The 16,222-nt window shown below is 34.4% G+C and overlaps 1 protein-coding gene across 1 annotated transcript in view; it reads right to left on the bottom strand.

Moving 5' to 3' along the window:
* LOC149560104 (uncharacterized) overlaps nucleotides 1-9,556 on the bottom strand; it is a 73,282-nt gene extending 63,726 nt beyond the window's left edge. Inside the window, exon 1 of the mRNA XM_089824508.1 lies at nucleotides 9,409-9,556. Coding sequence (XP_089680634.1) covers nucleotides 9,409-9,465 — 57 coding nt within the window. The 5' untranslated portion in view covers nucleotides 9,466-9,556. The remainder of the gene's footprint in view (nucleotides 1-9,408) is intronic.
* Nucleotides 9,557-16,222: the final 6,666 nt, after the last annotated feature.

The raw sequence follows: 16,222 nt of genomic DNA, 5'->3' as shown, positions 1-16,222 counted from the left end.
AGAAAAAATCTTACCTCTACAATGCCAAGATCATGCTCCGATACCACTTGTAATGAAATAACTTGCACAATGGAAGAGGATAATATGAAATATTATGCAAATACTTGATAATATTAGATAATAATAGGCCACTTCGAGGGGGCAACCTCCAAATATCTCCAATAAGAACACACTTTTCAATATGATCCTGAAATAAGACTCTCATCCTCCTATATATACCTAATTATGCTTAGGATGAAAAGGCACACCCCTATATAACACTTAGGCCGACCTACCTAACTAAATAATAATATAATAATGATAACATGACTTAATTAAGGGTTAAGATAGCCACAAGCCAACTATACATAACCCTATGTACACCAATATTAAGGCCGTAGCAGGTTTCTTCAATTCCTCACTTAGATTACATCTCATTTCATATTAAGTAGAAGTAAAAGTAGCTGAATGGAAGATATTGTGGAATGGTGATTGATGGTGAAGCTATAATCCATACCTTTTGATACTTGTTGACTATGAGTAATAGTACAAGGTTAGTCTGGGCCTAAATTGCAAGTGTTTAACTTCTATTCAAGATGTTCATTTAGATTGGACCTTCATAGGGTATTTGGATGAGCATCAACAATGTGAAAATCATTCATGCATCCTCAAAAGTTAGCACCCTCCTATGCCTAGTTGATATGGTGAAGCAAGGATTGGTTAGAGGCCCACTCCATCATCAACATTGTCTTACATTCCTAGAGTTAGACAGCTTTAATTTCCTTTGCAATTGTTTGATCGGACGCTTTTGTAGATGTTAAAGTGGCTGATATCCATTGAATGAATAGTGTAGGTCCCTTTGCGACAACCAGCATATCACATTATTAAAACTAAGTAGAAATCTACGATAAACCAAAAAACCTTGAGGTTGTCTAATAATAATTTGATCACACAATCCATATATATTGTTTTCCATTTGAGCATCCTTATTCAAGAGAGTTGGAAGCTTGGTATTTCATCTTGGAATATTAAGTTTTTTATTCTGTATGTTGCAGTGAAACAAAACTCACATCAACACGCCTTTATGGTAGCTCTCATTATGTTTTATGTGGCTTCATGCAGTCAAGAGTTTAAAAGTTTTGAAATAAAAAAACTCAAAAAAAGCATTAACCATCATAGCGCATTGTACAAGTAAATAAAATGAACCACCGTGTAAATTCTCCAAACTGGATTTGACTCTGAATTGTTTGCATGTCATTCCAAGGAATAGGGATTCACAAGAATAAATAACATGGTAGAACAGTTTACCTAAAGAAGTACCATTTAAATTCGAAAAAATAAATTCAAAGGAGAATTGAATTGAGCAACTTTTGATGGAAAAACATACTACCTTAAGTAATCAAATTATCTTAATATAAACTTCAGGGGGGCACACATTGTGAACAACTTCGGGGAAATGTCATGATTAGGTACGCCATGCTAAAAATAAAAGACTTGAACCAATTGCAAATGGAACAAGTGACAATAACCTATCACCAATTCTACTACGCTAACTACCACCTAGGTAATCAGGTAAACATGCTTGCTAAATATGCAAAAGCAAGCCACTTTTCATTTTATCACTTGAAAGGCTAATCTTCATGCAATCATGTCTATTCCCCAGGCCACCATCTAATTCTCAATGACTATTGTACATCCTGTGCAAAAATGTCTCGCTGAGGCAGACTCTTGAACTGGGCAATCTTAATTAGCAGTATTTCAACTTTTAGGCAATGAGCCTTGCAATTTGCAAAGTCAAACAATAAATAAAGAATTGAAAGACAATAACCACCATAAACTAAAAAACATGTGCTCCCAACCCAGCAGGTATCAATAAATATATAGTGGAGTTCAAGGTGAATCCGGGAGTCAAAAGGTAAAACATGTTGCAGAGAACAGTCTCCAAAGAATTTGGCTTGAAATCATATACTAGTAGAAACTGACTACTCTGAAAAATCCCATCCATTTCTGCACACATAATGCACTCAGTTTAATTCCATTTCCCTTTTATTTCTGCTAGGCATTTCCATCAAAACTACTCCTATGCACATGCCTAATAGGCTATGAAAGGTGAGTCCAATCACAAAACTCGAAAAACTATGAAAATCAATATCAAAATCCCTTTCACATTCAAGATTAACAGAGGATACAAATTACAGAAGTGATTTGAAATGGCAAACCCCATGCAGTAAAGTACACAGCATCAAAAGTAACCCAGGTCTAACAAGAGCAGGATTTGTTTTAATAAATTCAAAAGCAGACTATGTGCAAAACAGTTTGCAACTGCTCAATGCAGCAGAATGGAATAGTGCAAGGTATATAAGAGTGAAGTTTGAAAGCAATTTACACATTATGGTATGTATTGTTAATAAAGGGTAGCATCCTAACTGGCAAACAAGATCAACAACAGGGGAAATTTTGGTATGGATGAGCAAATTTGTATGAATCTCACTGCTATTGTGAATCAAGATGTATCAGATTTCAATTTGGTCAAAAGTCTGGAGGTGTATGTAAGATTGGAATGAAGTGCGATAATGATATTATGGAAGATCATCCCTTGTGAGGCCTGGTGAATATTAATGTATTTTGTACAAATATGGACAGTCTATTGTTTTGGTAGTCTGATGATATTTAATGTCCTTTCACATGTATATAGGATGGAAATAATCAATGAAGGGTATACTCATTTCATATCTTAAACTAGGGCAATACGAGGAAGAGGCGATAAGTTGCCAATAACAGTTGGTGTTTGTAGGTATGTGCCACTGTTTGCCTCGGGCTAGCGGATTATTTTGAGTGTTAGAGTTGTTGATGTTTGTTAGCTTCAGTCAGATAAAGTCATTAAATAAATTAAAACTAAAAGGTGACTTTATATTTAATTAATTTAATTTTCTAGAAGCACAACTAATTATTGTATTGGAAAGGGGGAAGCTTCTAGAGAGTGCTTTTTCTAGAAGTACAACTAATTGTTGCCTTAGAAAGGGGGAAGCTTTTAAAGAGTGCAATTAAATAATAATTTATTTCCTTCTAGAAGGGTGAAAGAAAAGAATAAATAGGGAGGGCAGCCTCATTGTTGCGCATCGAATGTGTTGCCATCTACTCTTCCGAATAGCTTGTGGAGCCAAGGGTTTCTGCAGTTGTTATATTAATCGTTGGGAACGAACACTCCCATTGATTTGCATAACTAAGGTAGTGAAATATCTTCTGAAGGGTTGCGACCGTTGGAGAAGACAAATCAGTCTTTTCATTGTGCCAAATTTGTGGCCTAGGGCCAGCTTTGTGGAGTAAAGAATAAGTTGGAATTTGCTACAGTGATTTGCTACAAGAAAATTCATGTTTTTGGAGCAATTCCAAGTTTTTATCTACTACATTTTGCATTGTTTGAGAGTAGATATTTAAGGCATTGGTAGGGTTTGTAAAACCTATTGTAGTCTGATTTATATCAGAATTTGTTGCCCTAATGTCTTATTGATGTAGATGCATATTTTCCTATTTGTAATCAATCAATGTTATTCAAAAACAATTGCATCTTCATTGTTAGTTGTTTGGTGTGTCCTTTGGAAGCATATTTATTGAAGTTTGGCATTTAGAAAGCAATCAGGATTTACATATGCAATATATCTCTTGCTTGCAAAGTGTTTGACGAAATGTCAAACAAGTGAATTAGAAAGGACTTTGTGTTTGATGAAGTTATAACATGTTGGGGTTATTACATTGGTATCCCAACTGTTTGACAAAATAACAATTGGTTGTAAGTGCACATTTTTTATTTAGAATTCATCTATATGCATTTGAAAAGCCAAAAGAGAATTGCATATGCACTAAGTTCTTTTCCTAGATATAGTAGTAATCAATTATAGGCTTTCAGATTCCCTTTGATATAATTTCAAGCACGCATAATCAGTCTGAAGCTCAAAAACAGCAAGCATGGAGATCGTATTGGAAGTGTTTGACAATTTTCCTTCACCTACAAATCAACAAGTTGAGGTTCGAATTGACAAAGGATATTACATATAAGTTTATTGTTATATGAGAGAAAGATATATATATATATATGATTAAATTTCTTATTATAATAATTATCTTATTAACAAATAGACATGTCTCTTCATGGCTTATTCTCAATATAAATAAGAGATCACTGTCTTTGCAAAACACATACCAAACATTATGGTAGTGCTATTACATTTGCAGCGATCCTCAAATAAACAACATGGTATCAGAGCAAGTGAATCTCAAGGCATGTTAATATTGAGAAGCATTGGGTCAATATAGCCAAGAAAGATCACAGTCAATGGGAGAACCCTAGTCTATATTCCACGTAGACTTTAACATGGAAATAATAATTTAGGCAGAGTTCTAAATGGTGATACAAAATTCCAAACTTTTTTTTTTCAAAGGCTTGCTTAACAACGAACTAGCAATTCGCATTGCATAACTAAGGATGGAAAATGGAGTTTGGCAAAATCTACACGATGAAATTGTTGAATATCATAGCAAGGTTTCTCCCAAGAAGGCGTTTGTATAGATTAAGGAGCATGTGGAAAGAATGGAACGAGATGTTATCAACGTGTGTTATCATGCAAAGAATACATTGAAACATAAATCTTTCTTACTTTCTTAAATACCAATTATGCTCTAGCACACCAGCATATGAGTTCTTCGGTGGAAGGATAGTGCGTTTTATATTTTGTTTTATCTCTTTCATTATCAACATATTGAGCCACATGAAGCGTTTCAAGCGCCTCTTATTTTTGTCCAGAGTATAAAAGAGATCCTCATGATCCACACTGAAGGTGGTGTTGCTTGCTAGCTTTGCACCATACATTGAGATCGTATACTCTGACGAAATGCATACACAGTCAGCAATATACATGACCAAAATTGATTCAAACATGGACGAAGAAAACAAGAGAACCGTATCCAATGCTCAAAACATGAAGATGAGACAAAAGCAGTGATACTACAGAATGACAAAGAATAAGCAATTATACCAGTCAACGATGAGTCATGGAAAACAAAAAATAGCCCTATAGAAATATGAGGTAGGCACAATAAATATCTATTGCATATGTATTTGATTCAGAAAATTACGTATCACGGGAGTATCGAGTTATGGAATGATGAAATGACTAACCTCTGAAATTAATAAGAACCATGTGCCATCGGGAGTGTGAAGTCAACTTCAACTTATTGTGACGAAAATATGGAAGTGCAAACAGACAAGTATCCACATATTAAGGAGCTCGACAAGCTTAAGCAAAAGTGAGATTTCAATTGCTACAAAAATGGTAAGAGTCAACAAATATGCCTATGCAACTATAGAAGAACCTATTGCGTCAGCAAAGTAATAAAAATGTTAAGTCATTTATTGTGTATTGTCCAACTATGCAAAGAAGAGGAGTTGGAATTGATTCAACTTGTGTTAGCCTCTAGACGAGTGATAGGCGCGAGCATCATGCTGCTCAGTTAGCAAGCAAATACAAGAGGCTTGCCTATTGCATCTCTAGCGTGCTGCAGGACAGAATCCAACTTGAAACATCTAGTATGTTAAATGGCATTGTTAAGTTTGTCAGGTTTCTAAAGTGTTCCAATATAAAACAAAAGGTTGGTGGCCTGATTTAAACAAATAAGTGGGCTCGAGGAAATTGCCATGTGGAATCAGGGAGGGAACATATATGAGGATGAACACAATGTATATCAACCCAATATTGTGTACAAAAATAAGGAAGTTTGTCTACAATTAGTGAATTACTTCATCAGCTTGAGAACAACATAAAAGAGCCATAAATAGTGTCGATTGCATAAATGAATTGCACAATTCAGAATTGAGGAAGTCTATGCATAAAATCTAAACTAATATATAGAATAAGATTATTCTAAAAATGATACATCCTTGCAGCCACATAGTATCATTCCCATTGTTTCGCAAATACTTATACGAAGATGTTTTTTGATTGGAGAAACTTGTACTGAGCAGATAAGTATTTATTATCCTTGAATATTATATTTGTCTCTCTTATTTTTTTCATTTCAATACATTCTATATGAGCTATTTGCCTTGATCTTTTTCTCAGCGAATGTTCTTGCAGGAAAAGGGAGATTGATATCAGATTCAAAGGGGGTCTGGCACTTCTTCAAAGGTAAAGGAGCTCAAAAGATTGATGTTCAGAGGGAGTCTGACACATCCATCTAAAGGAGCAAATAGAGGATATGTTTCAATCGATCTTCGAAGATCTTGATCATATCAGAATCAGAGAGAGTTTTGACTTCATATAAACTTTGGTATCATGTGTGTGATTGCATGATTTAGTGGGCCCACCCCCTGTGTACATCATGAGGAAGAGACGACTTTCAAATGATCATCACTTGTATTTACAAAAGTTATTAGAAGGTGACGATCTTATAATAACTTAAGTCATGATATACATTTATGTAGATGTTGAAACAAATCATGATGGATTATATCTTGTAAATCAACAACTAAGTGTTAGATGTCATTCACTTGACGGTCTATGAGTTGTGTGTATAGATATATGATAGGTATTTGGTGAATATCATATGTTGATATTCTGCAAGCAATTACCTTATTGAGTACTTGGTGAATATCACGTGTTGATATTCTGGAGACCAATACTCATGATATCATATGTGATATCAAACCTTAATGAGTACTTAGTGAATACCGTATGTTGATATTTTGCAGGCCATTACTCTAAGTATTTGTTGAATATCATATGTTGATATATCAAATTGGATACCAAAATATTGCTCGGAGCATTTAGGGAATATTATATGTTAATATTCTGGAGGCCAATACTCATGATATCAAATGTGATATCAAAATGGTGGATATCTTCTAATCAAGGATATCCTTAAAATTTGTCAATCATAATATTACCAATGGTGTAAAATTTGTCTTGTGTTTATCCTCCCTAGCTAAGAGGGAGTGTTGTTGTTTCATACCTTCGGTCCGATAAACCTATCTATGAGATATAATTTATATGTGTGTGCATGTGTGTGTTCATTATATATGAGATATAAGTTTATTGTTATATGAGAGAAATTAATATAATAATGATATATATATATATATGATTAAATTTGTTATTATGTTAATTATCTAATTAACGAATAGACATGTCCCATGAAGGGACGTGTCTCTTCATGACTTATTCTCTATATAAATAAGAGATCGTTATCATTTGGAAAACACATACCAAACATTATGGCAGTGCTATTACATTTGCAGCGATCCTCAAAAAAAAACGAGTGCTATTGTTAGTTTTGTGTGGTTTGTGACTTTGTAATGGCAGGTGGCTTTTCTTCTCACAATTCCTGTATCAAGGTCAATTCTCTGATCACAAGCTTATGTGGAAATTGCAACAAGAAAGGTGATCTCAGAGTTGTGAAATACATATTAAGGATGGAAAGGGTCCGAACCAATGGAAGGCTGCAATCTAGGCTATCTATAATGAATGATTTCATGCAGATATTAGAATTGGTTGTAGAGCATGAGGAAGCGCTGGGAGAGCATTAAGGAGCTGCTAGTTCATGCAGTCACTCACATGCAAGAAGAAAACAAGGAAACAACAACATTAGCTTGTAGGAAAGATGATAGACCAGTAAAGAAGTGAATTCATGAGCTGAATGTTGATGTCCCAATATTGGAAGATTTCTGTCTAGATATGCACTCAAAGATGAGGCCAATGGTAACAACTATCCACAAAGGCACAATGGAAATTACCAGTGGCTACATGATACCCTTTCTGAAAATTGGTCTTTTGACAAGAGCTCTTAGATGCACAGAGGTCGCAATAAGTTTAAAATTTATAGTGTGATAAATGCAGAAGGCCCAGTATCATTTAGGCAGAAACTAACCCCATGTCTGTTTCGTGATGGAGTTTATAACCGTGGATATGCTTGATGGAGTTTATAACCGTGGGTATGCACACTAGCTAATTGCACCTCAGAGCAAGTGGTATGGCACGCTGGGAAATATAATTGTATGTCTTACCCAGGGTATTATCCGAGGGGTTTCAATGTTTACTGTTGTTGCTATGGTATGTAGTGAAAAGCAGTTCTGTAATAAATAGGTGTGTTTCAGGTACTATGGTTGTGTTAGCTACAGCTTCTCTGTTTAGCCCGAGCTTTGGGGGTTTCAACGAATTTTGAATAGGTTTTGTGGTATCTTCCAGTTATGTGTGGGATGAGGCCCTTTTTATAGAACAATAATAATATATGAAGTTGAACAAAAATTCAAAACCTCCAACTTGCTTACTACAGCTTCAAATATACAACAAGTAGATCCAAATTATAGCATTTTTTTATTTTACGCAAACTCCAAATGTATTTCTCTTCCAAGAATGCTCTAAAGAGAAAGTTCATCTTTTGCAAGGATATTCCCATGTCTTCTTGGAATCAATGTACTTATGCAATGAATATATCAAGCTTCTATTTCATTAAGTGAACAAACAATACCAATAAAAATAAGTAAAACTTCCCTTCGGAGTATTCTCCAAATTATAAATGCCTATGGCTGGGGTATCCACATGGATTTGTTTATAATTAATACATATAGTGCAATTTTTCTCTTCTAGTTCTGGGCATTCTCCAAACAACGAATCAATGCATATATGTCTTCTTTATTACTAATACATTAAGTTAATGAATATATATATATATATATATATATATCTCTTTACTACGAACAAACACAAACTGCCAAAAATTGAACACATCACTTCGGGGCATATCTCATGCCGCATACCTATAGAGTATATCTACAGTTCTAGCGTACACACGCACACACTGACTACATCAAGCATATATCACTCTTTCGGAAAAACTTCAAAATAGAAACAATACCAAACTTCACTTCTAAGTTTGCTTCAAACATATATAGTGTGTAAGTTGATGCACATATACAAGCAGGAATCCAGATGGTTTTGTTACCAAAAAAAATGGGAAATTTTTGTTCCAGTTTAGTACGGACAGGACTCATCGATGGCTTGTTTAATATCCAGCTTTTATTTTTACCAAATTAATAAAAATACAATAGATATACGTTAATTTTTCTTTTTAAGGAAACCTGCAGAACAATCTATTTCGGGTATTCACCTAAGAAAAATAGCCTATATAGCCTGTTTAGAATTGATACATTTACACATGAATACATGGAATTTATCCCATGTCTTCAAAATAAAAGATACCAAGTGCGGAAAAATATGGAAGTCTCATTCTGGGCAATCTCCAAATAGAATTGTTTATCCATTTCTGTGACACCCACATGGCTTGTTCCAATCAACATGTATGTAATAAACATATACCGCTTATATTGTGCCTTAAACCAAACAAACATTAAGATGTTAAGATGTTCAAAATATATACCAGCCTAGTGCCACAGCTTGTCATCTCTGAGGAAAATGCTTTTGCCATTGCTGCCATTGCCGTCTGCGAAATGGAGATAACGTATGTGCTTCCAGAGGTTTCCACTTGGAGACCACACCTACTTCCCCTCTTATGCTTGCCCCCTTACACTCTGAAATAATTATTCGAAGTCTGTATATACAAATTTGGAATATGGGTAGGTGGGACCAACATTTGTGGGCATTGATTAAGAAATCTAGAATTAAAACAAATAAATTAAATTATCTACCACTAAATTGTTTTGGTTCTAACCACCACCTAATCTCTCAAGGTAGTGTGGGGCGTTATATCTAGATATTGTGCATGAATGAAAGATCTGGTGTGAACATTCGTGAAGGCCATTCCTCCCCTAATTTATGTTGCTTGTAAGGAAATGAAATGTTTGTTAATCAATTACACATTATCACAATAAAATAATAATAATAATAATATGAATTTTATTCGTTTGTTATGGTTGGTATATAATAGTAATTGTTTCTTAATGTATATAAGTATATCGAAAAGATGTGGAATGTCAAGTACAAATAATTTTGTTTTATTAATTATAATAAATATTTGTGTTGTGAAATAGATCATTTTGGTAGGTTAATTAGCAAGTAATAGTGTTTGTGTAAAGGTCTTAATAGATAATTGATAGCTTTAAATCAATTAGACACCGTGTTATAAGAATCAAAATATTTTCAAAATAAAACTCTTGAATCAAAATGATAAGTAGGCTTTATTATCCATGTGATCATGCTCCTCTCTATAGATAAGAAAATGTATATATATAAGCACAAACATGTGTCACCTTTTATAAAGAAAAATGATTTCAAAATGCAATTGTTCAATTTTAATACAAAAAAATGGTATTTGTGTTTAGAATTTAAAGATGATGTAAAATGATGAAATCTGTAGAATTGGATGAATTTTATGCTATAATTATAATTTTTTGAGTAAGAATTTATTTATTTATTGAAAAAATTAATTTTTTTTTTAACTGTAAAAAATATAGAGTGTAGTTTCTGTCAAACAAGTATATACAAATCATTTTTTTTATCTGATTTGAAAATATCTTATAGATGACATGTATAGTTAGGAACAAAAAAATAAATTATTATTTTTTATGTATATTTTATTTGTTATAAGTACTCAAGGTCGGTCTTATCAGAATCCAACAGTTTTTTCCTCCCGTCAAAACTTTTGAATCTAATATAGACCTTTTTTTTAAATAAATTACATATTCTTGAAGAGGACTCTCTCTTCTAGAAATAAATTATTATTTTTTATATGATTTGCTTTTTTTTTCCCTTTTTGAGGGAGCATCTTCTGAAATGTTAAAATATCAATTTATAATATTTTGAAATTATAACATATTATAACAAATCAAAACACTCTAAAATTTATATAATGATGATATTGAATCTGAGATCTATAAAAGGGTATTTTTAGTTTATGAAAAAAATTGATGGGGGTATAGGAGAAGAGATGATTAAATATTGATATACAAGGGATTCTAGGGCAGGTAGAGATAAAGAGGGAAACTATAGGGCGGAAATAAGGAGACGATTGGGGGAATCATGTGGGAGTGAAGAAGGAGAGATGGCAAATATAGAAAGGGATGTGTGTGTAAGAGAGAGGGGGGGAGGGAGATGCAGGCGCATCATGGGTGGAAGAGCAATTTTGCATCACCCAAAAATATTTTATTTTTGTCTCTTGAACAAGGGTTGTCTCATTGTAGAGTTGTTTGTGGAAGCTTCATACTTAATAAGTTGGTCATACGATCTCAAAATGTCCTAATTTCAGAGGTGGAGATTCATCTTGGATATATCAGTCTATCAGTTGAGGTTCACAACCATATCATGAGTGTTCATGAAGTTATTATGGACTTCTGGTGTAAAATTTTGGTACAAAAAATTGAGGCTCAATTTTGAAGGCCTTAGAGGTTTGAAATGGGCTTTGAAACTCGACTAACTATAGTTTGAGTAAGTTAAACTATGTAGATCATAAGTTAAGGATTCCATAACAGGGTCATAATAGCCAATCGACTCAATGGTTCACAAGTTATGGTCTTCCAAAGATGGGCACAAAAAAATTCTAAAATAAAATTCATAATTATTTTGAGCTAACAATGTATCTAATTTTAGGGTTGGTTAGCCTCCAGGGTTAGGGTCTAATGTCTTCCTAGGCGGTGTAAAATTGCATGTATAAGGAAGGCATGTAGGTTGTCTAGGACAGTTATGAGTGATAGTTTGCAACTTTGTCTTGCAGATTATTGTAGGCAAGGCATCGGGTTTGCATATTGTGTTTCAAAATTTTGTAATTTCACATTTGTGGAAATAATAAAAAAACTCATACTATATTCTCACAAATTGTTGTTGTTTATGCATTTCTACCTTGTGTTTGTGGTATTAAGGGAAACACCCTTAATGTTTGTGTGTGTGTGTGTGTGTGTGTGTGTGTGTGTGTGTGTGTGTGTGTGTGTGTGTGTGAGAGAGAGAGAGAGTGTGTGTGTGTGTGTGTGAGAGAGAGAGAGAGAGATGGGGGGAGGGGCGGGGTATAAAGAGAGATGGAGGGAAGAGGAGAGAGAGGGAGAGAAGAGGGAGAGATGAAGACATTGACTAAGAAGGGGAGGGAGAAATAGAGATTGGGTGGATATGAGTGACACGTCTATGTGATTTATGTACGTGTGATTGTGTGTGTGTATTCACACACACATGTATGTGTCAATATATATATGTATATGTATATGTATATGTATATGTATATGTATATGTGTGTGTATATTTATATTTGTGTATATGTATGTGTATGTGCATGTATGCATACATTTGTGTGTGGGTATTGTTTCCCTATTTTAGCATACCCAATGGGCATATGCACCGAGTTGTGGTGCCAAAAAGGTGACAAATAGTTTTTTTTTTCCTATTTTAAATAGCGCGCACGCACTATAGCTTGGGTAACCCAAGCCATAACGTATGCGCACTATAGTGTGTGCGTGCCATAACGCGTGCGTGCTATAGTGCGTGTGCGCTATAGCATGTGCGCGCTATAGCGCTTACGCGCTATTAACAAAACATAAAAAGTATATATGATGGGCTGCAGACCCGCAACCCATCATTTTCATCAATATTTTCTTCTACTCCTACAGTGAGCAGCGTGTACGCGAGTTGAAAACTTAACATTTTCACCACCATTTGCCAAAATGCCTCCTCGTCGACGAAATTCAAGACCATAAGGGCACCCACGACGACACCGTAAGTGATATAAACCTAACTTTGCATTGTTTGATATGTTTTTCATATTGTTTTGTAGGTTTTTTATATTGTTTTGTAGGGTTTAAATTACAAATTTCATTTAGATTTGTTTATTTATTTGAATTTCAATTGATTTTTTATTAGGAAATGTCCATAATCAACCAGAAAATCCACAAGAACATCAAAACCCTAAAGAACCTCAAAACCAAAACCCTCCTCAAGAAGAACAACAAATTCCACAACTCGAACCAATTGCAAGACCTCCACCAGGCACACAAGAAAATATAATAAATGAAACAGTGAGAGGCAAAATTGAATTACAAAGACTCATTGCTCGGTTGAAAGAATCCAGACAAACCAATCCAATGAGGGCTCAATTGGCATCATCCCTCGAATCCATTAACACCCAAATAGCCTCAGTTAGTGGTCAGCTAGATATTTGGTGGGTTAAGAGGGATGAACAAAAAAGATTTTATGCAAATAAATTGTCATATGAAGATGTTAAAAAAAAAGAAATACCAAAAGGTAGTATATGTGCATTATTTAGAAAACTCGGTGAGCAAAATACTGTTAGAGAGGGTACTAAATGATTCCCCGTCCATTGGTGCATACACAATGCTATTAGAAATAATTTTTGGGATAGATGGTGGATGGTTTTTGATGCCCCTCCTTGCAACAATCATGAGGTCCCCATGTATTTTTTGAAGAAATTATATTGTGAGTTTGTCCTTGGGGAGATCCCCAATTATTTTGATTTATTAGACTCCCAGGGTAGAGGTGGGGGGTCATCATTTGAGAGGTCGGGAGCACGTCGTGATCCTAATGTAGTTAGGGCACCTGTGGTCAAGCTACAGCGCAAGCATGTGACTATTCCTTTAGTTGTGAAGGAAAATGTAGAGGCCAGCACTCTAAGGACCATTAATGCTTTGATGCAAACCCTCATCCATTCCACGAGCCCATTAGTTGAGGGGGAGCCTTTTGTGCATCGTGGTCACATGTGCACTTCATGCGGATCCCTATGCACATTTGGTACTCATGCTGGAGATGGTGCAGATGATGGGCTTGTCACCGATCAGTTCCTAAACGACACATTTAGCATTGACACACAGGTAAATTACAATTATAATTTACTAATTTGATCACATTTCATATGTATAGTGAATGATTAATTAATTAGCATCTATTAACATTGTTCAAAATTCAGGGTCAAAGTGTTGCTAGGCCTAGCAGCGATCCTCCAGGCCCATTTTTTGTCCCTTCCACGAGTCATGAGGTATGTATCGATTTAATCATTTTAATTAATACATATATTTATTACGTAATCATATTAAGGATTGACAAAAAATATTATGCATGTGCATCAGTTCTCCACAAGACCCTCAACCTTTACCACAGACTCAGAGCATAGACATCATACGAGCTTCACACAGGTACAGTTGTTTCATGTTAATTTAATTCATTTGATTATATTTATTTTATGTTTCATGTTAGATGTAACGTGTATTATATGACATGTAGCTCATGATGTCAGACACACCTCCTCATCTGCGACAATCTGTTGATAGTGGAGTGGCCGCAGTTGTGGCTAGCTCACAGCCACTGACGGAGGTATGAGAGAATTTTCTTCGTTTTAGTTGTTGTTTATAATAGTTAATCTCAAAATTTATAATGTTAACCTTTGTTTATATATTACTATAGCTTTTATGGTTTTTACACAAGCAGTATGTATGTTAGGCCTACTGATACTCTTTTAATTATGGATCAAAACCTTGTTTTTGTTTTACTAAGTGGTAAGGGGTAGTTTTGTTTAATGGTTATCTGCTAATAGTAGGTTAGTTTGTTGTTAAAGGGTCAACCCCTAGTTTTGGTTAATTTTAATTCAAAAACTAGGAGTGAAGGTAGAAGTGGCAGTGAAAGAATTAGATAAAGAAGAACTAGGAGCACATATTGAAGTTAGAAGTAGAGAAGAAGTAGGAAAATTAAATAAAGGTATGAGGACTAAGAGTAGGAGATAATGAAATTAAAAGTAAAGATAGGAATAGAAGATTAGTTGTATTCCAAGTCAATTGCAACTAGGAGTAGGACCTACAAGATGGAGGTTATATGTTTTCTATAAATAATAGTCAAGTTTAAAGATATAATTGGTGATTAGATATACTCACCTTGGTCTAGTAGAGTCATATGTGCAGGAGAATTTGTGTTTTAAATTAATATTATTCATAGGCCAAAGTCAAATGTTGAACTTGATAACAGAACTAGGCATATCCTTAGGATTCAAAGAAACTATAGTTTTTGGAATCAAAACCATCAACTATCCTTCACTATTTCTTTGGGATGAATGGAACTAGCATAACAAAATTCTACATTCTTTCATTCTCGTCATCCTCCTCCTCTCATACAAAATAAACTTGGATAAGATAACTTACTAGACTTTTGGATTCATGGCCCTTCTCTCTTCTTTTCATACTCTTATAGCTATGCTAGTGGGATAAATCATTGAGTATTTTCTTATCTTTTATTTTTGCTCTTTCTTTTCTCAAGTGACCACTTGAGCTTTTGCTATAGCTTTTACAACACGATGCTTGATATTGAGACATTTTCTTGAGTGAGGTCGCTTCAACTAGTTGACTTCGGATCTTAGTAAGCTTTAGGATTTTGTTGTTCTTTTATGTATCCTTGCAAATGAATGTAATAGTTAATATTCTTGGTTTGGGAGCTTTTGTCCTTCAGCTTGGTGATATTTAATCTCCTTGTAGTTTTCCCAAAATCTTTACCTCTTTCTCTTTTTTTCTTCTACTTTATTATGTGCATGAGGTGGACACGTGCTTCCAATAAAGGTTGGACTACATGTATCATTTGAAAAAGTAAGAACACTTATTTGGTATTAATTTTAGCCCCATTTTAATATACATTATGGGTTCCTATATTGATTTCACACTCTCCTAACACTAATTGGACCTTCAAATTATTATTTAAGTCCTATATTGATTCATTTTCTTTAAAAAATCAAGGTTACCCTTATCTATAAGTGTGCTTCTCTATTTCAACTTCAATCAAATAATTCCTTTCATTTATTGGACCTTATCTTACCATTTATGACATGTATTTTCTCTCTAAACCTAAAAATAAGTTGTTAGATCAAATTTCACACACTCTAAATATCTTGGACCAACAATCAAAACTTGGGTTGGAATTGGTGGGTATAAGATGACTTTGGTGATATTTACTTGGGTACAATATTTTTGTTGGTGATATGTGTATTTATAAGTGATTATATTTATTGAATTGTTGTAGGGTCTCATCATGCCTAATCGTCCACAAGCATTTGAGGTGAACTTACAAAGTGACTATTTGTTGACGGTAAGAAAATAATTGATTTTGTGTGTACATATATTTGATTTCAACGTATAATAAATATTGATTCATATCTACTTTCTTTGTATCAGTTGGAGCTGGAGAAGAGCCTCAACAAGAGGTCGAGTGAGCATGTCAAGAGAGCCTCGTCATCTCCACTGTCTCCCTCCACACGATGGCAAAGG

The sequence above is a fragment of the Cupressus sempervirens genome, chromosome 4, assembly GCF_028749045.1.
Source record: "Cupressus sempervirens isolate cs-2001-9-10 chromosome 4, ASM2874904v1, whole genome shotgun sequence".
Lineage (NCBI taxonomy): Eukaryota > Viridiplantae > Streptophyta > Pinopsida > Cupressales > Cupressaceae > Cupressus > Cupressus sempervirens.
The sequence above is the reverse complement of the archived record's forward strand: the minus strand, read 5'-3'. Positions and strand labels throughout refer to the sequence as shown.